The 26,649-nt window shown below is 45.5% G+C and overlaps 1 protein-coding gene across 11 annotated transcripts in view; it reads right to left on the bottom strand.

The window, feature by feature from the left end:
• The window catches only part of dpy (fibrillin-like protein dumpy), a 120,202-nt gene that overhangs the window by 75,005 nt on the left and 18,548 nt on the right, over nucleotides 1–26,649 (bottom strand). For 8 of the 11 annotated variants that reach the window (XM_070284879.1, XM_070284915.1, XM_070284927.1 and 5 more), the window contains exon 1: nucleotides 53–6,996. In XM_070284879.1, the coding sequence (XP_070140980.1) occupies nucleotides 53–6,863 (6,811 nt within the window). In that variant the 5' untranslated portion in view covers nucleotides 6,864–6,996. Of the gene's footprint in view, nucleotides 1–52; nucleotides 7,349–8,143; nucleotides 8,492–8,699; nucleotides 9,210–16,673; nucleotides 16,791–16,895; nucleotides 16,998–17,098; nucleotides 17,328–24,960; nucleotides 25,020–26,649 lie in introns of those variants that run through there. The other 3 variants (XM_070284908.1, XM_070284909.1, XM_070284931.1) reach the window with 2 other exon arrangements.

Genomic DNA, 26,649 nt, shown 5'->3' with positions numbered 1-26,649 from the left:
CTGTCTGGTAGTCTGGTTTAGGCCCAACGCTGGGTTCGTGGTTAGTACTTACGTTTGCAGACGCTATCCGAGCAGTATGTGTTGGTCGGACAGTCGCCGGTGACCTGACAGGGAACGGGCAGCGGCTTACAGCCGGCCACCCGGTCGGCGGGTTGGCCGTCGTAGCCGCTGCGGCATGCACACTGCGCCACATGACCCTTCGGAACACATTCCGCATTGGGGCCACATTGCAGCTGGGCACAGACATCGCGGCACTTGGCCACACCGTTTGCTTTGGTGCATGCAGCATGCGGGGGACAGTCCTCGTTGGTCTCGCACTCCACGGAGCTGCGACAGCCCTCGTTGTACGGATCACCAACGAGTCCCGTGGGACAGGTGCATTTGTACGACCCCCGCGCGTTCCTGCAACGGGCTCCGGGTCCGCACGGAGCATCGCGGCAAAAGTCAATAACATCGCAACGAACGCGTGGATCGCCACTGAAACCGGGCTGACAGTGGCACACTTGCTGATGGTGCTCCGTAGTGCACAGAGCATTCTCACCGCATGGCTGTCCAATAAGGCAGGCAATCTTGCACATGTGGTTGTCACAGCTCTTGTCATTGGAGCAATCGTCGTCGGTAGAGCACTCGATCTTTCGGCATCCGGAACGGGCATCACCAAAGAATCCCTCCTTGCAAATACAATCCGGAGCATGGGAACGGGCTATACATTCTGCATTCCTGCCGCAGGCGGCGCGACCCAAGCACACGGACTCACATCTGGCACGCCCGTAGGCATCATTCAAGCAGGTCTGATCCTCACCACAATCCCCGTCAGACTGGCACTCTAGCTCCTTGGTGCAAATGTTATTCGAACAGAACTGGAACTGGGGACAAGTGGAGTTTGACTTGCAGGTCCCTTGGCAGACGCCCTGCAAGCACAACTGTTCCGAGATGCAATCGCGGTTGGTGCTGCACAGGGGGCTGCATATGCCATGGGAACAGATGCTACCCTGGGCACATTGTTCGTCCTGCTGGCAGTACTGCAGCGGGACACATCCCAACTTGGCATCTCCGGTACTTCCCGACTCACAGGAGCAGACTCCAATGTGATTCTGAACCGAGCAACGGGCCTGAGCTCCACAGGCATTCGGCAGAGAGCAGGGATCTATGCACTTCGAGTCCAAGCAGGCCTTATCCCCAGAGCAATCGTCATTGTCGGAGCACTCAATGTGAACACATTCCACGGTGGGATCTCCGCGAGAATTGCTGGGACAGGTGCAGACCGCCTGATGGGCCTGAGCCTGGCAGTTTGCATTCAATCCGCAGGCATTCTGACGCTCACAGGGACTGCGGCATCGGGAGTTCTGGCAATTGGCCGAAACCGGACAATCCGCATCGCTGAGACACTCGCTGGGATCGCGGCAGCCGGCTTGCAAGGGATCTCCAATCAGACCCTCAGGGCACTGACAGTTGTAGCTTCCTGGTAAATTGTTGCAGAAGGCGGTGGCGTGGCAAGGCTTCGCTAGACACTCGTTGATGTCCTCGCATAGGCCGTTGTTGACCAGCTGGTATCCCTCGTAGCAGGCACACACGGCCTTGTGGTCCTCCACATGGCAGTTACCCTTGCCGCAACTGGTCAGATCACAGGGCTTGATGCAGCGATTGGTTTCCGCATCGCAGGCGCGATCTCCGGCACAATCCTCATGATCAATGCACTCAACCTTAAAGCAACCCACCCCGGTATCGTTGGGATCACCCAAATATCCTCCGGGACAGCTGCACAATGCCTCGTGTCCTTCCGCCTGACACAGAGCATTGGCTCCGCAAATAGTGTGTAGGCAGGGATCCGTGCACTTGCCATGGATGCAGGCCAAGTTATTGGAGCAATCATCTGATTTGTGACAGAGTCCGGATTTGGAGCAACCCTGTTGCTGGGCATAGCCATCACCCACAGTTCCCTCGGGGCAAACGCAACGATAGGATCCAGGGATATTCTCACAAACAGCGCTGGTATGGCAGGGTTTCTCCGTACATTCATCAATGTCCGAACAGCCAAAGGGAGTGCCTATGAAGCCAGTAGCACATTTGCACTTTCCGGTGAGGCACAGCTCTGTGGGTGGACAATCCGCATCCGATTCACAGCCTGGCTGGCATGTCCTGTCTGAGTTACAAATCTCACCAGCCAAACAGTTGTTGCTCGTGTAGCAGACCTTCCGGCAAACCTGTTGATAACAACGTTCTCCAATAGCACAGGCCGAAGTCTTGGTGCAGGGAAGGTTGCATTGATTGCCAATGCACATGTGTCCATTGGGGCATTGATTGCTGGCCAGGCAGGGAGCCGGCACTCGCACACATCCTTGTTCCGGCGTAGGATTGCCCTCGAAGCCCTCCGGGCAAGTGCATTGGCTTCGATGCTGGGCAATGCTGCAAAGGGCATTCGGCCCACAGCTGCTGCCCGACTGGCAGGGATTCAGGCACTTGTTCTCAATGCACGACTGATCCTGCTTGCACTCCTTGTTGCTGCGGCAGCCAATGGTGCAGTGACCCTCCACGCAGGCCAGGCCACTAGTGCACTGACTGTGATCTAGGCAGGCAACCACACAAACGTTACTCTGGCAGCTCTCTCCATCGGAGCAATCCTGCGAGTTCCGGCAAGCAATGCGGCATTGTCCATTATAGCACAACTGTCCGCCGCAGTCCACGTCTGTGAGACACTTGGAGGGACTACGGGCACATCCATCCCGGGCCGTATCAGAGACCGGTTGGAATCGCAGTGGACAACTGCAGACAGGCTTTCGGTTGACCACCTTACACTCGGCATTGGCTCCGCAGGCATTTTCACAGGGATTCTGGCATCTTCCTCCAGCGCAAATGGTGTTGGCAGGACAATCAGCATCTCCATTGGGACACTGACCTTCGGGACGACAGCCGCGGGTCTTTGGATCGCCTCCAAAGTGGGGTGGACACTTGCAGACGGGTCCTTCTGGGGTAACTTCACAAATGGCCGAGGCATGACAGGTTCCGGCAGCACATCCTCCTTGCTTTGTGCAGGCCACTTCTGGCAACGGGTCTCCCTTGAATCCTGGCGGACACTGGCAAACGGCGCGATGATCCTCAGCCAGGCAGATGGCATTCTCGCCACAGGACTCCTCGTCGCACACATCGTAGCAGGTGTGGGTCATACGGTTACACATCTGGCTGGGCGGGCAGTCGTGATTATACACACACGGGACACTCTGGCAGCCATTGAAGGGATCGTACGGATCTCCGGCAAATGGTCCCGGGGGACACTGACACTGCGCCTGATGGTTGTTGGTTATGCAAACGGCACGGGGTCCGCACTTGACCGTATCACAGGCCGGACGACAGCCAAGCGTTTGAGTAGTCTCATCCTTGATGCAAGCCTCTGATTCCTGGCATTCGGCATGGTTTTTGCATTGATGTTTCACTGCCGGTTGGCATCCATTCCTATCGTTGGGATTACCCACAAAGTTAGGCAGACAATCGCAACGGCCCTGGTGCTGGCGAGCCACGCACACCGAGTTGGCGGGACAGGTGAAGGCATCGCAAATGGCCACGCACTTGAGCACGCCCAGGACATCCGGGCGACAAGCGGAGGCATCGGGACAGTTGGCATCACTGGTGCAGTCTGGCAGGGAAGGTTTCTCGCAAGAGGAGGCAACTGGGTTCCAAACATAGCTCTCGGCACAGTTGCAAATCGCGTGTCCAGCTGGGTTGATCTTGCACAGCTCATTGGGTCCGCAGACCACGTTGGAGCACAGGTTAATGCACTCTCGGGCACCATGTCCACCAGCCATCTGGCAACTATATCCTCGCCCACAGTCCTTATCCGACTTGCATTTATCCTCCTCTTCCAGAGGAACCTTTCTCTCCGGCTGACAGCCAACTTGCAGGTTGCTGGGGTTGCCAAAGTAGCCATCGGAGCAGATGCAGGAGGAACGATGATCATCAGCTACGCAGAGAGCATTGGGTCCGCACTGAATCTTGGAGCAGGCGTCAACGCACTTGCGCAGTCCCTTGCCCAGCTGGAAGCAGATCTCCGAGTGCCGACAGTCGGCATCGTTGCCACACTGACCCCGAATGCTGCAACCATTTATGAGATCCTTGGGATCTCCAACGTAACCCATGGGGCAGATGCACTTTCCAGCATCGCAAATGGCTCGGGGACCACACGAGGCCTGGGAGCAGAGGTTCTTGCATTGTCCCTTCTGGCAGCTATAGCCATCGGGACACTCCACACGCTCATTGCACTGACACTTGCTGGCATCCTGACAGAACCGGCTCTCAATGGGCTGACAGCTGCTGTAAGGATTGCCGGCATGACCTGACAGGCAAAGGCACTCGAATCCTCCAGCTGTGTTCAGGCAAGCCGCATTCAGGCCACATGGCTTATTGGTGCACTCATCCACATCCTCACAGCCAATATAGGGATTACCACTGAATCCTTGAGGGCACAGACAGGAGATGCGATCTCCCACAGCTCGGCATTCGGCCTGGGGTCCACAGCTATTCGGCTGGCAAACGTTCTTGCTCTGTGCCCCGCATCCCTCGTAGGGATTTCCAAAGGTCCCAGGATTACAGGCGCATCGACTCTGACCCAGACCGTACTCGCAATGGGCATTCTCACCACAAGTGGGCGAGCATATGGCCTGTACTATTGGCGGCATACAGAGCAGATCGGGATTTCCCACAAAGTTCGGTTCGCAGATACACTTTCCATTATTTCTATCACAGGTGGCGCCGATGCCACAGACCACGCCCTCGCAGCGCTCCTTGCACCGCCCATTAATGCAGATCTGTCGCTCACCGCAAGGCCTGGAGGCCGTGCACTGATCCGTGCTGCAGCTACCACCGGGGAAGGGATTGCCCAGCTGTCCTTGCGGGCACTTACAGGTCGGTCCCTCGCTGGTGGGAATGCAGAGAGCTCCCTCGCCACAGATCACGTCCTGGCACTGGGATACACAATCGCCATCACCGTTCTTCACAAAACCCACGCGACAGCGACACCAACCCGCATGCTGCTCCGTCTCACAATAGGCATTGGATCCGCACAGGAGACTGATGCAGGGGCTAACGCAGCTGCCCTCCAAGCAGGCCAGGTTACTGGCGCAATCATCGTTGCTGAGGCACTTGCTCTTCGGGGTTCCAGTCTCCAAGATGCAACCACTCTTGTAGGGATCTCCGGTGAAGCCTTTGGGGCATACGCACTGGTAACCGCCCTTCTTGTTCACACAATAGGCGCCATAGCCGCATGGGAGATGGGCACACTCGTCCTCGTCCGTGCAACCCAGGAGTGGATCTCCCTTGAAGCCGGCCTCGCACATACATTGAGGTGGATCCGATGGCGTGCACTTGGCATTGATGCCGCACGGGAAACGTTCACAGGGGCTCTTGCATTTGTTGTTATCCTGAGGATCCAGGAAGTAAGGAGGCGGGCACACACACTCTCCCGGCTGAATGCACTTTTCGTTGCTCGAGCACTCCTTGTCGGCAGCGCACTTGCGTTGAGCAGGGGCACAAAGTCCATTGTAGGCATCACCTAGATAACCCTCCGGGCAGTGGCAACTATAGCCTCCTTGAGTGTTCACGCACTGAGCTGCAAACGAGCATAGTTGTGCCCCTCCACGCTCCTCACACTCGTTAATGTCGACACAGCTGCCATCGGGTTGGGTCTGATAGCCCTTGGGGCAGGCACAATAACTAACACCGCCCGCTATGGAGATGCATTCTGCTCCACTGGGACAAGCCTGGCCATTGGAGCAGCCCGCCAGAACGCAACTGTTGCCCAAGAGCTTATATGGCGGTTGACATTGACACTCTGGGGTGTTGCAGATCTCGCACATGACGAAGGGATTGCCCGTGTGTCCTTGGGGACAACGGCACTCGTAGCTACCGGGTAAATTCTTGCAGAGAGCATTGAGACCACAGGCGGGTTTGCCCCTCTGGGCTGAGCACTCATCTATATCCTGGCACTGCCCGTTCTCAGGGTTCCGTTCGTAACCCTGCCGGCAAATGCAGACACTGTTGCCGGTGTAGGAATCTTGCACGCAGCTTTCGCCCGTGGCACAGGGATTTGCGTCGGAGCAGCCCACGGTTTTCGAGGTAATGCAGCCATCGCGATACGGATCTCCACTGGAGCCCCCAGGGCACTGGCACAGGTAACCGCCGGCGGTGTTGGTGCAAATGGCCTTCTCGGCACAAGGATTTGCCCTCGAGCACTCATCGATGTCATTGCAGCCTCCAGGGAGAGCTGCGTTGCCAGTATATCCAGGAGCACACAGGCACTGAGCCTGTCCATTGGCCAACATACACTGGGCATGGGCTCCGCAGTCTTGAGCTTCACAAGGATGACGGCAATCATTACCTATATTTGGTTCCGGGCACAGACAACGCTTGGTTTCATCACAGATGGCATTGCCAGGACAGTCCTCGTTGTTTGAGCAGCTCACAATGGGAACACACCTCACACTGGGATCCGGATCGGCAATGGTGTTCCCTGGGCAGCGACAAGTGTAACCGCCGCCGACCATGTTTACGCACTCAGCTCCAGCTCCGCACTTGCTGGCACCTGACCTACACTCATCCACATCCACGCACTTTGTATGAGGATCGCCCGAAAACCCAGGCGGACAGACACACGTGTAGCCTCCGGCGTTGTTGGTGCAAGTGGCATTCTGGCCGCAGCTTCCAAAGGGTCCATGCAGCACATCGCATTCATCAATATCCACGCATCCAGCGGACACGTCACTGGGATTATATGTCCATCCCTCCTCGCACACGCAGTAGGCTTCATTCTGATCCGGTTTGCAGTAGGCATGGTCTCCACACCGGACATCTTCGCAGGGCTGCTTGCAGGGCATCCTCGGGGGACTGCCCACATAGCCGGCCTCACACTCACAGGTATGGGATCCGGGTGTGTTCAGGCACTGTGAATGGGGACCACAGACGTCCGCATGGGTGCGGCACTCGTCGATGTCCACACAGCTGGCTCCAATGGGCTCAAAGCCATCCAAACAGAAGCATTGATTCTCGATACACTCTGCATTGTTGGTGCAATCGAAGTTGCTGGTGCAGAGGATGTTGACATCCACCTGCTCGCAGGCCACCTTGGGATCGGGTTTCCCATCGTATCCCTGCGGGCACTTGCAATTGTATCCTGGCGAGGCATTTTCGCACACAGCATGCTGTCCACACGGCTTATCCAAGGCCGTGCATTCGTCAATATCCACACAACCGCGGAACGGATCTCCGGTATAGTCCGGCTTGCAGGAGCACACGAAGCTGCCGACGGTGTCCGTACAGATGGCGTTCTCCCCACACGGATTATCCTGACACTCGTTGATGTCTACGCGATTTCCGGTTGGTCGGTGCAGGGACAGGGGTGATGATTGAGAAGGGGCAGGCAACGCGTGTTCATTGGCGGGTTGTGGGTTGAGTTAAATATATATATTAAAATTAATTGAATTAGTATGCAAAAACGATACGGAATTGAATGGAAGGTGAGGGAGCATAGCGTGAAGTGGGGGAGCGGGAACGGGTGGGTAGATAAATATAAAGAATAGAATATAGGATATAGAAGGGTTGGACTACAGGGGGAGTACGATAGGAAGCTGTTGGGAAAGCATGCACCTGCTGGGGATGCAAATAAGCTAAGCTTAAAGCTTGCAAAACAGCTGGGAAAGAGCACATATAGCGGGTGGGGGATAGCAGGGGAGAAAGCAAACACAAAGCTGGCATATCCTTTAAGGTAAAGCTGGCAATAAATCGCTTTTTTCCAAATATTTATACAAGTAAATCAATTATAATCGATAAAAATCATAAAGAAAAACATTTTAAATTATATATTAATAATTTTTATGACTTTTTACATTTCATTTATTGATATTTGTTTGCAAATTTTGATCTTTTTTGGGGTTTTTCACCATTTGTATTTTTAAAAAACCGATTAATCGATTATAGAATGGTTTTATATTTCCAGCTTTACTTTAAGGCAATAGAAGGGATTGGCCAACCCTGTATGCTATATAGTTTTCAGAGCTTTTTATTCGGCTTGCCTCACTAATCAAATTTACCAAGTAATTCTCTTAAGATTCCCAAATAAAAAGCTCTGACAAAGGCATTAAGCTGGCAGGATACTAACTCTCGCAGTGCAAATAGCCCTGTCCTTGGAATCCGCTTGGACACAAGCATCGATACGAGCCGGGGAAGTTAATGCACTTGGCGTTAGTGCCACACTTGGCCACGCCATCCGGCTGATTGCACTCATCAATGTCCAGGCAGGCCAGCCCAGCGCCCGAGGTCCTTCGGTAGGGCACAATGTCGGTTGCCCCCGGCCCGTAACCCAGTGTCTGTTGCTGGGGCAATTGATCCGCATGCGGATCGTGCTCAAGCACGAAGCCAAGGGGACAGCGACATTGGAAGCTACCGCCCATGTTCACGCATTCAGCACCCAAACCGCATGGATTGTTAGTGGCGCATTCATCGACATCTGCCGGCGTTAGGCATTAATTTTTGTATTAATGTTGCATGTTTTGCGGTGCAATAATGTACGAGTATAATAGTATGTGTTTGTGTTTTTGGTATGTTGAGGGTGCGGCCAATTCAAATTTAACCAAAAAACAAAACGAGTGCAAAAAACAACCAAAATGGAACAATGTCAAACGAATGAAGTAATCTTAAGGCTTAAGCAAACTCACCCTCGCAGCCGTGCATGGGGTCACCGCTGTATCCCTCCGGACACAGACAGCGAAAGCTGCCCTCCGTGTTCAAACAGTCTGCATTCCGGCCGCATGGCGAACGGGCGCACTCGTCATGATCCACGCAACCGGTCTCCGAGCGTCCATCTCCATCGTATCCCGGCGGGCAGTCGCAGCGATGACTGCCCTCGAGATTCGTACATATGGCACCGGGTCCGCAGACATTGGGATACGAGCACTCGTCCACATCCTGGCAGCCCTCCCTATAGGGATTGCTGCCCACAAAGCCCTCCGGGCAGGAGCATGTATAGTTGCCCGGCGTATTGGTGCACAAGGCATTGGGCCCGCAATTCTCCGGATTGCTGCACTCATCGACATCCGTGCAGAGTACTTCGCCATCGCCCTCATAGCCGTCCTTGCACTTGCAAAGGAAGTGCGCCGGCAGATTGCAGCATTCGGCATTCTCCACGCATCGTGCTGCTATCGCGGGATCTTGGCATTCGTCAACGTCTGTGGAGCAAGGGGAGAAGGAGGAGGAGCTTTGATTAATCGATTGTGCCATGCAACAAATGACAAGTAATTAAAAGCCAAACGCAGGGCGATTAATATCCACCTTCGGAAGAACACGGAGAGAAATGAAAGATTTTTTCCAAAGCAATATACTTATTAATTAAATTTTTACTTATATTTGTTTTATGACTAGTCTTTTAACAAGAAGTATACACTTTACTGGTAAATCAGAGACCCTATATCTACCCAAATCTTGACATTTACATATTTGTTGCGTGTATTTATACTGCCCCCCGTAGCCTCATCTGCCAGCGTCCACGCACAACCTCATTCTAGGAGCTCTACGCATTTTGCCGCTTGAATGCGCTTTGCTCGCTTTGTGGCCGCAAACTTGGAGTTGGAAACGCTGCTGCTTGGATCTGAAGTTGCAATTGCTGTTCGCAATGGATGCATCCGAGATTTGCATATTACGCATGACATTTCAGTGTCATTTCAGCGGTGTGGCAGCCACGCTGCTGGCAATGTCACAGCACAGGATGCACCAGTTGCATACGCTTTGCATACCAATTGGCTGTGTGGTCAATGTTAATGGGACAGCCCATTACCATTTCGTATTCTGTAGTTTCGAAAATACATATTTTTGGGAAAATTTTTTTGCATGGTAACTAAATCAGAGACCGTAAATAATCATTATTTTTATACCCTTGCAGGGTATTATAATTTCAGTCAGAAGTTTGCAACGCAGTGAAGGAGACGTTTCCGACCCTATAAAGTATATATATTCTTGATCAGCATCAACAGCCGAGTCGATCTAGCCATGTCCGTCTGTCCGTCTGTCCGTCTGTCCGTCTGTCTGTTTCTACGCAAACTAGTCCCTCAGTTTTAAAGCTATCTGAATGAAACTTTGCATATAGTCTTCTATATACTCTCACTGCTATATATGTCGGAATGGGCCGGATCGGACGACTATATCATATAGCTGCCATACAAATGTTCGATAAATTTTTGGAAAAAAAATTATAACTTGGCTGTTTTTCAATATTATTCCACCATTTTTGGGATGAAGCCTTTTTTTATTATTCCAGAATTTTGGTAAAAATTTTATGAAAATCTGACCACTATATCTTATAGCTGCCATAGGAACGATCGGGAAATTAATCGAAAAAAATTATAACTTCGTTGTTTTTCAACGTATTTTAATCTACTTTGACACATGAGCTTCTGGTATTATTTCAAAATTTTGGTATAAATTTTATGAAAATCGGACGACTATATCTTATAGCTGCCATAGGAACGATAGGGAAAGTAATAGAAAAAATTATAACTTCGTTGTTTTTTAACGTATTTTCATCTACGAGATATGAGCTTTAATTATTATTATAGATATTTGGTATAAATTTTATAAAAATCGGACAACTATATCTTATAGCTGTCATAGAAGCGATCGGTAAATGTATAAAATATATAAAGCTGGGAATGTAAAACTGTAACTGTTAAACTGTAAACATAATAAGTATAGCTAAATATTTAATGAAACTCTGTTTAGTGTCTGTTTTCGGCATTATAATTTATAATATAAATATGAAAACCAATCTGCAAGGGTATACAAACTTCGGCGTGCCGAAGTTAGCTTCCTTTCTTGTTAAATATAAAAATCAATTCAATTTATAATGATTCTGTTATCTTTAAATGTACAAGTAAAAAAATATTGAAAATAAAAATTAGTTTTGATTAAAAAAATAATAATAATCATTATTATAATTAAATATAAATAAAAAATAAATAAAAATTTATAATTTTTTTCTTCAAAGATTATTATTAGTTTTGAAAAAAAAAGATTACATTGTTCAAGGTCTCGTAGGTATTTTGTTTTATTAAAATATACAATATAAAATATATACGCCCCATCTAACCTTTCAGCTAAGCCCAGCTCAACGGCTGTCTCCGTTTCTGAATCTTAATCTAAAGCCCAGTTCAGGCGGAAGACTGGCGTAGGATGAGCATGGGATCAAGGGTTTCTGCTCCAATAGCGCGCAGCCGGGCATTGAGAATTCAATATTGCCCTCAGTCAAAGCCAATGAAGCGGTAAGTCAGCTGGACGGCATGAGGATGGGTTGCGACTGGAACGAAGGCATGGGCAGTCGCCGCCGCTCCAGCGCAATCTGGGCCCATTAATCATTGGGCCAAGCGCACAGGCTAAAGTTGTACATTTATGGCTAATATGACATAAGTACAAAAGTTGGCAAAAGCCAAAGACAAGGACCTGGGACTGGGAGCGACGGAGGGATAGTGAGTGCCTTATAATTACAAGCAGAACGAGACGTCCGACCGGCCGGCTGGCCGTTCAGTTATAATTACTAGTTTTTAGCTTATAAATTAAGAGGATCATCACTCTGGTGGCGGGGCAGCACCGAAACTGGTATTTGCACTTAACAACCAACAACTGATATGACAGCATTCCATGTTTGCCGGCATCACCGCCACGTTGCAATTGCAAACTCTGATTACTCAATGTCATCATCCTCGTCGGAGACTCGATCTCATGCCTGTCTTGGCTCTTTTCTCTATGTCTCTCCATGGACCAGAAGCAGGAAGCATTCTGTGTTCTTCTAAGTTTCAATGTCGGTTTAATTACTTCATGCAATGCGACTGGCAAGACGACAGCAGCAGCCCAGAGACCAGACACAGTCTCGATCCTCAGCTGGGAACCCAGGGCCATTGACCAAAGGCTGTCTAATGAACTTAGCACGGTTGTTACATCTCCTGCCAGGACTGATATTCTTACAGCCTGTCTGAACGAGAGACTCATCTCGGGGAAGTGTAAATTTAATAAGCTCTGCTCTGCGATTTGACTTCTGTTCTCGCGAATTATATTTCTATTTTGGCAATAGGTATGCGATCTTTTTATATTTTCCCCCCTATAGTTATCGGATTTGACCGCTTTAAAAGCAATCAAATATGCGTGACTCAATGTGATTAAGCCGAATGATTGCCTGAAATGATGCTGACATAATTCTCGTTGGCCGTCGTCTTCTTGGATTTCCTGTTCCTAACCATAATCGTCAGAGAACTTGAGACTGAGAGGGAGGGAGACGTGTTCCAAGTGGCATTTTAAAAGGCAGTGATCTGGTCATTAAAGCCACACGAATGCAGAAAAAACTTCAAAGCTATGAACGTTATTAAACCAATGTTTCTAAAAACAATATTTTTAATAAGAACTTTGGTTCTTGGTAAGCTGAATATGTTTTTCGTCTGATGGCATATGTATAATTAATTCTTTTTGTTTGCCAAACCAACCTTTGTCTAGCTTTTTCCACTGCAATTACAACTAATTATCAATCCACTTGAAAAGGAGAAACTAATCTGTACAGTCTCGTCTGGCTGGCGTCTATCTAATAAATTGTGTAATTGCTGAACTAGACTAATTAGCATTTGGCGCACTCGTTGCATTTGTTGGTTTCCATTTGAATTATGACATTCGTGCCATGATTTCGCCTGCAACCATGTGTACATATATATGTTATATATGTAAATATAATATATAGAAGAGATACAATTTACGAGCGGACACGACTTTCATGCTCCACTGCCGCGCGATGATTAGCAGGTCGAATAAATAACAATAAACCTGAGAGCTCAAAGCCAAGTTGAACTTGAACTCGGTCTACAAAATAGCAAAATATATACACATAAGTAGCTCTGGTAATAAAGAAAACTAAAATTAGTTAACAATTTGTTACGCAATTATGCGTCTAGTTTTTGCCATGCAACGACTGTGGAATATACTCTTCTAAGATCAAGGTCGAGACCCGGCAAAGTGATGTCAGTCCAAGCCGGATCCGGGCTAAAGCCAAGCCATGGGTGGCGGCTTTTCTTGGGCGAAGCCGCCGCCGCCCCTCATTTGTGCGTAAATGTGGCAACACATATAATTAGGCGTGTCAATGCCGACGCTTAAAGCCATTTTCAAGCCTTATCAGTGCCGGCTTGGACAACAGAATTAATTGCTGCCATTTTGATATGCAAAAGTGTAAAGTACCTGGCAAAAAAACAAACTAGAAAAAGGGTATCAACTACAAAAGGAATTGAAATAAGCAAGCAGTCGAAGGAGAAAAAACTATCCAAAAGGAAAACCGAGCTGGTAACACTCTTCAAGATGTCTTGTTCTTAAAGTTAATGCTAAATAAAATGAAAAACTTTTAAATTACTTAAAAAATCAATAGAAGATAACTAACCACAATTTTTTTTTGTGAAAAAATCAACTATTTATATTCTCTTTAATTCTATGCCTGCTATGAAAGATACCTCCTAGAAAGAGTATTTAAAAATGTAACGAAAAACTGGCCAAGCTTATCAACTGACGTTGATCTCCAACTGGTGCGTCGACCGGCAACAAGACGGCGGATTGAAGTTGGTGTCGGTTTCGGCTTTTGGCTTTTGGAAACGGGAGACGGAGACGGAGACAGAGATGGAGCCGTACTCGATGTCGGGAGTTGGAGGCAGTGCCGTTTGAGGACAGGCGGCATTAAGCGCCAACAACGCTACCGCCTCGAATATCTCCAAGAGCTGATGCTGTAGCTGTAGCTGTGGCTGTGGCTGGAGAGCTGTGACGGCGTTGCCTACGTGGGCACAATCTATTTTATCCGTTTTAATGATCTGCCCCAGTTAGCGAATCGAAAGGGAGCAGCCGCCGAGCCGCCTGGTGAACGTGCCTGGCCAACTTGGTTTGGAGCGGCCCAGCACCAACTTTTATTGGAGTCTTTTTGCGCCTCGCGACTTGTTGTCTTTTGGCGCTGGCCAAGTGGAAATAAATTTTAGCACTCAACTGGAGAGACTCACTCCATTTATTGCATTAGAAGGATCGATAGCTCAAATCCCACACTCTCTCTCCGAGTCTCCCCGCCCTACCCCTCTCTCATTTTTCAATAGTCATTGCATAACTGGACTTTTGCGATGCGTTAACGAAGCCATCGTAGGCATCCACATCGAACGCGTTTGAGTTATGAACATGAAATAATGCGCCACGGAGTCTAAAACAGGTGTTTGCCACAAACCACCGTTAGGTGCAAAACAGAAACAGGAAAACAGGTAGATATATACACTCGCACCTCGGTTACATAGCCATACGCAAAATGTGTCTCTAAGCCAAGAGCAGGCGGCAGTGTGATTTGTTGCTAAGTTTATTGGGTGAACTTGATGCAGAAACTGGATTTACATAACACGCTGCAGGCGACACTCTAAGCGAAAATTGGGTGTTTGCAGGATGTGAGCAAGACATTGGTTCCCCCCTCAAGGCGGAAATTTACTTCAAAAAGAAAGAGATTTAAGGCTCAAATGGAAACGGTTTTATGGCTTGGCAGGCACTTAAAGATTGGCCTATTTCTGGATGGTTAATGCAAATCTTGATTGGTATGTACGTATTTTCTAATAGGGTTTTCTATGTAAATTTCGTTAAAGGTGAATACAAATAAATATCAATGTATAATAATTATATATTTGATTTTAATTTTTTTTTTTTTTGCTTACTATTAAAACATGAGGAACATTAATTCTCTTATTTTAAGTTATAATTATTCTAGCAAACAATGTCTCAACTAATATACTCCCCTCCATTACAACAAGACAAGCTAATCTACCATCTGATAATCCTCAATGAATTCACCTCCTTGTATTTAAATTTATTTCAAAATTATGCAAGCAGCTACTGATACTGCCAGAGAACATCAACATTTAATTGTGTGTGCTTAAAAGCATTTGGCCTGGGAAACGGAGGAGTGCGTGTATGTGTCCATGATGGAGATTCAACTACACAAGAGACTTTCTCATCGCATATCCAAACTAATTCAGATGATTACAGACAATTGCGAGGTTCTGGATGGGTCTGGAGAAGGGCCCTGGGCCCTGGGCTCTCTGTCCCCAATGCAACATGGCAAACGCAATCATGGCATCGTGAAAAATATGTGAAAAAAAAAGTTTCTATAGAAAAGAATTAGATAATGCGACTGAAATGCGATGCTGGCGTTACACGCTCAGAATTTATGCATGCCTGACGCTGGGATGAATGATATGGGGGAGACGGGGGATCATACGTCGTCGTCACATGTAATCTAGAATCTTGGCAACGTCTTCATACTTAGTGGGGTAATGCCAGGAGAGAGGGTCTGTCTCTGTGAAATTTGCGCTCGTTATCGCATCGCATCGAATGCAGGTGGTGGGGCGTGGCAGTAACCTCACCATTCTCCTACCTCCTTCCTTCTCCTGTTCGAGAGTGTTGAAAGTTCTGGCGTGTCCATGTTCGGGGTCAGATTACATGACACTGATTCCCCGTCTAACAGACAGAGCCCCGATGTGTTGCATGGCGCGAAAGCATTGCTGCAATAAATGTGCTGTGTCTGTGGCTTTTTATTGTTCGTTCCCCCGGATTCAGCCGCATCATTATCATGGCCATCATCATCATCTATAAAGAATAGACTCTCGAGCTGAACTACTTGCTAACGCTAACCTCTTCGTACACTTTCCTAGTTATTACCGCTGCGATCTTGTGGTTCTTCTTGTCTTCGATTCGTTCTTCTTTGGGTTTTCTCTTATTTTTTTTGTGATGCCATAATGTGTTTTTATTACGTAACATTAGCCGCAGTCCAATTATACCAGCCGGTTTGTCACTGTCATATACCCAATCCTGAACTAGCATCATGTGGGGAAACAGGTGCGCCCAGAACCCAGAACCCAGCACCCAGAGAGAGTTCTATCTTTTTGTTGGCCCCTGCTGAGCGGCACTTAGGCTAACGAGCAAATGGTACCGACCCCGGGATCGAAACTGTAGCAGTAGATCGGCGGAAACTGATTGAGATATTTCGAAATTCGTTTGGCCAGGGCTCCCAGATAGCTTCAGTCTGGCATTAGAGATTTGCTGCCCGTGGCTCTCTCTCTCTCTTTCTCCGCACTCAAGTGTAATCGCTACACGGTCATTATTATTACCTCGCAGATAAGTATTACTCCTATTCTTGCTGAGAAAGCTTTCATATTATTGTCTGGCGCGTCTTTTGTTACATTTTCAGCTCTGGAGGCTGGTGGAATGGCTGAAACCGTTAGGTCTAGGGTACAAAACGACCCAAGACTGGGTCTAAAAAGAGAGACGTTGACGGAAGTACAAAACGGCAAACAACAATCATCTGTACTGCTTGGTTGGCTGGTCAGTCATTATGCTAAGTAATACAAAGAAACTAAAACGGAGGCTGTGCGGACTAAGGTTGCACTGAGTAAAATTAATACTAACTGAAAGCTAAGAAATTTATTTCCAGCTCAACTAAGAAAATTAAGGTAATAAAAAAGATTTACTATTATCCTTGTAAAATAGTAAATAATTTTTTTATTAAATTTATATTTTTTTAAAACCTAAACTTCTCATCTTATTACAAATATTTATATATTTAATGCTTTAAACATTTTCCTCTGTGTAGCACTTACCTTCACAATGGAAGCCATTGCCGCGATAGCCCGGAAAGCAGGTACACGTGAAGCTGCCCAGTGTGTTTGTGCAATGGGCGAACACATCGCACGGACGCTGTTTGCATTCGTTCTCATCTGTAACGCAAGGAATGGTAATGGTAGGGGTTTTGTTAACGGGTTTTATCTATTTTTTTTGTTATATAAGCTCAGCACAAGGCGGGCCACTACTTTTAGACTCACCTTTGTCCACGCAATTGCAGCCACCGTAGCCGTCATTGCAATGGCAGACGCCGTTCAAACACGCGCCATGTGTGCACTGGGTGCCATCCTTATCACAGTCATCTGGCAGAAAATATATATATACATATATGAGATCATGATCATCATCCTTGGGTTAGCCTAAAACCCATTAAAGAGATTCGCCCGGTTGCTTTAATACTCACTTGTGCATTTGAGCTCTTTGCTCAACTCATCGGAACCCAGATAACAGTCCTGGGTGCCGTCGCATAGTTTCGATAGTTCGTAAAGCTGCAAATAGTCGGTGGACTCGTTGACTTGGCAGCCAAAGTAGCCATCCTCGAGGTTTAGATAGAACACCTCGCCGCGAAACCGACTATTCGCCCTCAAGTTTGTCTTGAATGGTTGCGGTTGTTGTGTATATTGTGAATGTACCTGTAAGTAAGCACACAAAGGCGTGTGATTAGTTTGGGAATTTATAATTTAAAGGTTACTAAGATAGCTTATAAAGAAATATATGTCGGCGAGTTGGTTGCTAAGTGCAAATTTGGAAAGCTTGTTGCTATGGCAACAGAACTATTCGGCATGCTCAGGTATTGGTAGCCTGTAGGTGTCGCTGGCGCGCAGGCGCAATGACAGTTGAGTCGGTAACAGGAGTGTTACTGAGTGAGGTCTGTTCGTCTGTCGCAACAATAGGAGAGAATGAGAGAGACAGCTTGAGATTGTCTAGGAATGACATCTGAGTGAAAAGTAAGAAAAGGTGAAAGGGCCACAGGAAAAGTGGCGTGATGACAGATTCGATTTGACTGCGCAGGCGAACAGAACTCGCTGGCTCGACTACGGTTAAATTAAATAACGGATATCTCCGACATCAGAAGTGGGATTCACCATAGCCTCGCGGGCATTCTGATAAAGTGATTTTCGGTCGATATTAAATTCAGTAGCGCATCGAAAGCTTGCGCAGCCGCGCGGTGCGAGACACCGGAGTCGTGATAGGCAGTCAAATGCACTGGTCGCGTGTTGAGCCGGACGGTTGCAAGTGTCATCAGTGTCGGCCAGAAAATTTGGGGAAGAATGGAAGACAACAACAACAGCACACTGGCGGAACTGCGGCTGAAGTGCGGAGAGCTGGAGTGACGCACTTCAGGCGTGATAACGGTGGTCACATTGCATCTGTGTGCACGAGATGGGTATCAGCGGCTGCGAGCGGCAGCATCAGCTGCATGTAGAAGCGAGTTGATTTGTGTGATTCAACAGTGACAGTATCGGGTGAGCCCTTTCCAATTATTCTTTGATTTGGGAGCTGAATTGGCTAAAAGATGGGAATAGAGATGTGTTTGATTGCAGTGTTGTTTGCACATCTGCCTTCCCATTGGCGAGCCCTGTGCTACGATAGGTTGTGCTTAGACTATCGGAAGCAATATTCGAAAATGGTTTCGGACAGTGGCCTTTGCCGCTTATGTCAGACCCTGTGAAGGAAAAATGTTTCTGTTGAAAAATAATTAATTTAAAAAAATTACGAGTTGCCGTCTGTTTGGTCTGCCGTGCCGTTTGGTTTGAAGAGTGCATCTTCTACCTTCATCATGCAATTGTTAAGGCGTTTGGAATTTATCATGATTATTTGCGATAGTTTACATAGATGCATGTTAATCATGGCAAACTCGGAAGAAAAGGCTTTCCGAAGGCTGAAGGTTGTATTAAATGTGTTGACTGTACCAGAGTTGCCATTTAACGTTACCAAATGTGGGTTTCTTGAACCTACTACGCAGTATCTGAGCTATGAGGTGTGCGGTGGAGAAATCAGACCCAATTCCTAGAAAATCCTTACGTTAAAGGTCCGTCCTTTTAATCGGTGCAATTAAGAGACCGTCGTAAGACCATTTATTGAATTGGTGCCTTATTTTCAAAAACGTGTGCCTCGATTTTCTCAGATCATGAGACAGATTCTTCGGCTTCAAGTATCTATAAGTGAAATGACGATATTCAGAAATTGGAACGAACGTTTTTAATATTATTACAAATGAGCCTGTAATCGTTATTTGTGGGTTCGAAACATCTGATCAAATTTGAAACAGATATAAGCTCTTGTGGATATGGTCCAATGCTAATACACCTAATTAATGGAGACCCTTATGTTGGTGGATATATTGGTAGAACTATGTGTCTTGTGGAGTCCAAGTAGCCTTTGTATGAATTGGAAATATTGGTTGGCGTGCAATTATTCTGACATTTTTGGCATTGTTTGCTCAGATGAGAGTTTGTAGTCTATACTTATTGCAGATGTAATCATTTCTAAACAAAAAAAAAATTAACTGAAGTGCATCATAGAGTAGAGGAAGAGAAAGCGCAAGGCAATTGTGGAATTCTTTTTGTGTCCAGAATTCACATGACTGATTTAACTCCGATAAATAAAAATAAATTGACAGAAAAACGTCTGAACTTAGAATGGAAATCTCAAATGACCGACTGATCAACTTCAGGATTCAGGATTTATTGGTATAGTTTATAAACAACTAAAAATAATTGAAATTAACTTGAGTTACGAAGAGGGATTTTAAAGAATACAGAGAGGTGTGAGGCAATGTTATCTGCCAGTAGTGTCCCTTAAATTTTGTTGGATAGTTATTAATCAAGGTTATAAATCCGTTATGTGTTTGGGTTGGAAAAAATAGACCCAGCAATATTTATCAGAATTGTTGGAAATGACTAAGTTTAAAGATTGTTGAAAATTGTATCATGTGTAAAGTTGTAAAGTAGTCATCTGGCTGGATACCAGGACCGCAGAGGTGATGGGAAGATGCTCTTGGCGGGGTGCAACTTGCGGCGAACTGCACAGTTAGTAGTGCAACCAATGCAAGCCCTTAAGAGATGCCAATCGGACCCACCCTTTGGGCTTGATACCACCACATGACACAGAGAAAAGTATAAAGAAAGAGAAATTTAAAGTTACGTTATGCTGGTTCGGAAGAGCACTAATTTTGATAGGGCAAGATTAATTTAAAATGAAAAATGAAAATGGAAAATATGTTAAGAATGAGAGAGAAAAGAGAAAGAAATGAAGATGGAAAATGAAAATGAAGATCGGCACCAAACAGAGTTTATAGAAAAGCTTGATGGTGGCTGATATGTTTTGAGATATCTGTCAAGTAAGCGAACTTTTATAAGTATGCGCATGAGTTTTTGAGGGCATAGCCAAATAGACAAAATAAGCAATGACGTTGATTGATTAAAGATTAAAGTTGATTAAAGATTTAGACGACTCAAGTGGAGATGCGTCTGATTCCCATGTGGGGAATGATGATATGGATGGCACGGTTGATGCCTTGGAATCCCAAGAGGGGATATAAAGACCGCACCATAACAGAAGGAATTGTTATGGCGGGGGTCAGTGGAGACCGCACCATAACAGAAGGAATTGTTATGGCGGGGGTCAGTGGAGACCGCACCATAACAGAAGGAATTGTTATGGCGGGGGTCAGTATGTGGGTGTAAAAGGAAATACACCAGTTGATAAAGCTATGTAATTAGAGAAGTCTGAATTGTAAATTATGATTAAAATGAAGATGTAATTTGTTATGTTATCATGAAACCAAGATGCTTATTTTGTCTAAATGCCTCAATACTTATGTTTAGAAAATTAATGAAATGTTTGTTGACAATAAAATGTAACGAGTACCGAAATTTTAGAATACTGTGATTTAAAGTTAACACACGAGGACGTGTGATTTGTCAGGAAGGCCGTGTCGGATCACATGAAACGGGGCCTACTTTATTCCTATGGTCAGAATATGTGAAGCGGAGCCTTTTGAAATACGAAAAGAGCTTGTACTCTATGGTTTCGAAAGGTTATCCTGCCAAACTAACATTTGAAGACACTAGAAGTGTAAGCGAGAGATCGCCGACTGAGGCACTCGTTGGTGGAATCATTTATAAGGCTGTGAGGGTCCAGAGAGACCGTGACGCAAGAGGTGCGTGTGAGCGTTGCAAAGTGTGCAGCAAGAGCCTGTATAAATTGATGAAGAGATGTTGAGTAAGAGTTGTGGTACGAGCAGAGAAAGAAGATACAGATTTGGTACGAGAAGAGAATGAAGTGGCGAGAAGAAATAAAAGTAAAGCTTATTTGACATGAATAAAACAGATAAAATGAAATGTTAAGTTGAGACCAAAGAGAGAAAAAAAGAGAGAATGATAAATGAAAATGACAGTTATGTTTAGAGCTATTAGAAGACACGTCACGCGAGGACGCGTGAATTGTCAGGATGGCCGTGTCGGCGAGTTGGTTGCTAAGTGCAAATTTGGAAAGCTTGTTGCTATGGCAACAGAACTATTCGGCATGCTCAGGTATTGGTAGCCTGTAGGTGTCGCTGGCGCGCAGGCGCAATGACAGTTGAGTCGGTAACAGGAGTGTTACTGAGTGAGGTCTGTTCGTCTGTCGCAACAATAGGAGAGAATGAGAGAGACAGCTTGAGATTGTCTAGGAATGACATCTGAGTGAAAAGTAAGAAAAGGTGAAAGGGCCACAGGAAAAGTGGCGTGATGACAGATTCGATTTGACTGCGCAGGCGAACAGAACTCGCTGGCTCGACTACGGTTAAATTAAATAACGGATATCTCCGACATATATAAATATTAAATTCTGTAGCATTGAAATAATTACAAAGGTAACACTTTTTATGATTCCTTTGTATTTCCTACTAAAAAACATCAATACCTTAATGTATTCACAAAATTTTCTTATTTACAAGTGATCTTTTATCAAGATACCTATGGTTTAATATAGTTAACCCTTTCCTAAAACCCAACCTTCACTGCAACCTCATTCCGTAGAGTATAGTTATAGTATTTCGACGAACCCAAGCTGGTTTCGCTAAACTAATTTAAATTCAAATTAGATACAGCAAGCTTAGCAGGCGTAGCACCGGCAGCGCTTCTTCAGATTTCTCAACCCGATGTGGTCCATATGGGCACGACCCTATAGTACAGGTATACTCAGAGTATACTCTAGACCGTCTCAGCTATATTGTGTTGCTTTGCCGCCGTCGCCGCCACTTAATTGTTACACTTGGCTGATTTTACTTTAAGCAAAACAAAAGTTGTTTGCCGCTTGCCATATTTTCTTGGCCAAAACTTTGCCGACTCGTGTGTGTGTATGTGTGTTTCTGTTGCCAGCGTTAGATAGCTTGGCTTTGGCTGGGGGGAAAACAAGTTTGTCACTTAAGACCTTTTTGTGCTCCAGCAAAAATGAATTAAAACTAGTTTGGCCCATACATGTGTTGTATTTGTCGCATTGCTGGTGTGTTATACATCTACGATTGTACTTCTATTTTTGTAGCTTGTTCAATTTGACTTCCTACGCTCAAATATAGTTATTAAGTGGTTAGATCAGATTTGGAAAAATCTCAAATACTTGTAAAACAAGATAAAGGTGGATATGTTGGGATTTCGATAATCAACATAAGTGTTGGTTTTCTTTTGTATTTAGAAGATCTATCTCTTTAGTTTAATTAGTTAATATTCCTTTATTTATATTTTAATAATTGTTATTTTGTAATTCAATTAAAAATACTTCCATTTCTTTTATAACCCATGAGCTTTATTTAGATTTCTAGGTCTTCAATTTGTGCCAGCTTTTATACATTTTTTCCTTTCGTAACGTCATCATTGGCCCTTTTCACTATTTTTCCCCAATTAATTCTATGCAGAGTTCAGTGTCTCAATTACCAACAAGTAACTTCATTCAATTGCTACCTTACTAGAAAAATCCCAGCAAATTTTCCCAGTTTCCTCATTTAAGGCCCATTTTCTTTGCTTTGTTTGAGCTGGGCGACTAATGAGCTGGAGTGGAGGCCATAAAAAGCAACTTAAATTACTCTACGACCCCCGCCGCGGAAGGTGCGAACATGAGGCACTGGCTGTCAAGTTCAAGTTTGCCGCGAATTGTTTTAGGCAGATTCTTATCGCACTGCCGCCGCCGCCGCTTGGGAGGAAGAGGAGCACCCGCATGTGCTCCCTCTCAAGTTCTATGTGGCTTGGGGTTTTCAATTGTGTTTGTTTTGTGCTCACTTCACGCCATGCAACGCTAACGGCCTTGCTAAACAATAGATTCCGCCGACGTCTCAGCGACTTTTATCAATTGACAGGCGGCACAATGAGCAGCACATGCACTCGGCAGAGGCAACACCAGCCACCAACAACACCAACAGCAAAAGCGATGCAACAATTAAAGGCGTGCGAGCAAAGATGTGCGAAGTGGATGTGGATGCTGATGTTACTGATGCCTCTGCTGCTGCTACTGCTGCTGACGATGATGATGATGATGATGCGACTGCTGAAAGCTCCCATGACATTGAGCTGCGGTGCCAAGCGACGACTACAATGAGCAATTTTTCGTAGCTTCCAAGCTTGTTAACAGGCGCAATGACAACGTCAGACAGATGATGATGACGACGTTGCACGTCAACGCTCAAGTGCATATCCGTTATAACTGTCAATTGGCATTAACTCCTGCCATCGCACACAGTGAGTGTGTGTGTGTGTGTAAACTAGGCACAAATTAGTCCTGTTCCAAAGATTACCTAGTTAATTGCGGGAATCTTGATGATTTTTTTCTGACAGTTTAATAGGTTTTCCAACATAAAATAAATTATTTGGGCTTAAAAAAATCTATATTGCATCAATACAATTTAGGAGAATTTTAAAATTGAATTTTCTTCTGTATTTTTGTGTTTTTATACCCTTGCAGGTATTATCATTTTAGGCAGAAACTTGCAAAGTGAAAAAGTCAGTATTAATTTTTATTAAAAATTGGATACATACATAATACTATCCATATTTTGACAGCTTTAGTTTGCACGCTCTAATCCATGTGCCAATATTAGCTTTCAGCACACAAAACATCAGTCAGCGAGCAAGTTCGTTGCCTGAGTCTTTTGTTTGTAAGCAACGAAAGAAATCTCAAAACACACAATCAATTATAAACGTATCTAGCTAATCAAATGAAATATGACTGCTACGCATAAATCAAGTTCCGAACGCACAAAAGAAAGCACAAATCCATGAAAGAGGCAGAGGTAGAGTGTCGCAAAGAAAACCACAAACTGGCTAGTGGTGGTTGGTGTCAATGAACTTGGCCGGCTTTCGGCTTAGAGCCGACTTCATTCTGTTTGGCCAATTTCTCAAAGTCCCCCTCTTGCCCTGCGTTCCCTCATTCACACCGGACACTCTTCGCGTTCTCGTCGACGACTGCATAAATCGATGACTATCAAAGCGTTTTTACAGCTAATGCGGCTATTTTTATTCATTACGTTGTTTTCTTTGCTTTCTTCCATCGATTGGCTCCGTTCGGTTTGGTTTGGTTTGCGTTCGGGTTCCTTGGCCAGTCGATGGTGATTCTTGCTGGCATGGTCTTCCGCCAGCCCTGTCATTACTAGCCCCTCTTGCTGGCCTTTCTTTGCTTAGAGTTTCTTCTGTTCATCCAGTGTCAAATTATTTGCTCAGCAACTCTTCCGCCGAGGGTTTGCTCTCACTCTCCTGGAGATATTTCACAGCTAGCTGTTAGGTTTAATAAATATGCTTACCTATGCCCGAGTCATTTTGCAGTAATTTCTTTTTATGGCTCATTTGCATGAGACCTGGCCTCGACCAGATACCGTTAGGTCATCAAAGGTTCCATCGCTATAATTTGTTCCCTCTGTTCGCTGCCGGATTCTGTATTATTTCTTTTTTTTTTTGAACGAACAAATGTGTTTGTCCATCATTTTGGGGGTTTCGTTCTTTCACTTCTGGGATTGGGTTTTATTTTTCCATTTGTGTATACTTATTTGTTCCGAAATTTGTTTCATAATGAGGTGGCAGCTCGTAAATTTAATCATATTTCTCTTCTTTTAAGCGGCGGGGCGTGAAAGGCTCTTTGTGCCGCGGCCTTTCGAGAAGCCATAAATTAATTATGACCCTCGCGCTAACTGTTGATGCCACAGCCAGTGATCTAATCCCATCGATATTTAGCTTTAACCCCACTTCAACTTAACACTAATTAACTTAATAACATATAGGTTTATGCGGTACTTACTGTACTCGAGAGTAGTAGCACTATCCACGTGACTAGTGGCAAAAATATTTTCATTTTTGCTGCAAAGAAAACAAACAGAAGAAATCACATATTAAAAACCATTGAAAAATCAATTAAGATCATGTTAAGTAACACAAAAAAATACATATTAAAAACCATAGAAAAATCAATTAAGAGCATGTTAAGTAACACAAATAAATACAATTATAAGGGGCCACCTATGGGTTGCTAAGGCGCTTTTCAGCTTAGGGAACAGAGCTCTTCCAGCGCAAAACAAATAAAATAATTAACTTAAAAATGTTGAGCACGCACAAACAAAACAAAATTGGCCCGGTCATCTCTCGGACAGGTGCCAAAAAATAACAAAAGAAAAAAAGGAGAAACAAAAGACAAATGCGAAGACGGGTAAATGACACTTGAAATTTATGCGCAAACATGAGTCTTCGTCCCCGGACACAGGCTTATCGCTTCCTTTGCCTTTCCCTGAAAAAAAAAAAACTTATCCAGCAACGGGACCGGCATAAAAAATAATGCCCAAGCGAACACCTTTTGGCCGAAACAGAAAATGTTTAGTGTAGTGTCCGCAATATTCATTGTTCGCTACCTGTTGGCGATTTTCTCACGCATTCATTTTCCACTTTCAGTTTTTAGTTTTCAGCCTGCGACTGATTTTCATCAGACTTTGGCTTGCTAACTAGAAAAACTAAACAAAAAACGAACAATAATACGGGCATGGACCAGCTGTTAATTGGGTAGAATGACAGAAAATTGTGTGTCCAACCTCCCGGGGTTTTTTGGGATAACGTAATAATTTTGTGTGAAGTCTGATAGCATCTTTATATGGTAGGCGGTCGCTCTCATAATTATGACATAAGACGGAAGTGCCTGAGAAGAGGGCGTCACTTATGGAGAAACAAAGAAAATTGGGGTTTTCTAGGAAATTATTTTTAGCTTAACCTAAAGCTTAGATTTTAAGTACAGAATATATAATAAATCTCTCAAAATATTACACTTTTAATTCCAATAGAGAAAAATTGATCAATGAAACTTAGATTGGAATAATTCAACACGCTTTCCAATAGTAAAAACTGCACCAACCGCCAAATTATTGCCCTAAAGGAATACGTTTTTTATAAGGGGCAACATCGTAAATATTTTAAATTTACAGTCGCCTTATAGAAGTACCACTGTAGTTGTAGATGGAGGGGGCGTGAACAAACAACTTTCTTAAGACGCTGTGAATGTTTTTAACGTGTGTAAAAATATTTGCCATTATCTATCTCTGCAAGCCGAGACTGGAATACATCGCCCAAGGCTGGCAATAAAACCTTCAACGGGCTTAGGCAAGAAACACGGAATTGGGTTTCCCTTTGGACCACGATTTATCTATTTCGGTTTATCAGCTAATAAACGCTTAAATAAAATACACACTCTGAGCTAAATTACAGGAGGAAGTCGACGGTCTGGCATGGCAGCCATGTTCCAAGGTTCCAGGGTTCCTGGGTTCCTGGGTTGCCGGCTTCCAGGGTTCAAATCTTGTTTGCTGACTTTGGCCATAAAAAGAATTGGCCGTGGCCATAGATTTACTCCGTTCTAACGACATTTGAAGTGCTGCTGCTGCTGCTCCTGCAACGAGCGTCTAATCTTGTTTTGGCCGTTTCCCAGATCCGAGAGTTTCTGGCCAGCAGC

This window comes from Drosophila kikkawai, chromosome 2L, assembly GCF_030179895.1.
Source record: "Drosophila kikkawai strain 14028-0561.14 chromosome 2L, DkikHiC1v2, whole genome shotgun sequence".
NCBI classification, from domain to species: Eukaryota; Metazoa; Arthropoda; class Insecta; order Diptera; family Drosophilidae; genus Drosophila; species Drosophila kikkawai.
Note: the sequence above shows the minus strand (reverse complement) of the source record. Positions and strands in the feature narration are given on the sequence as shown.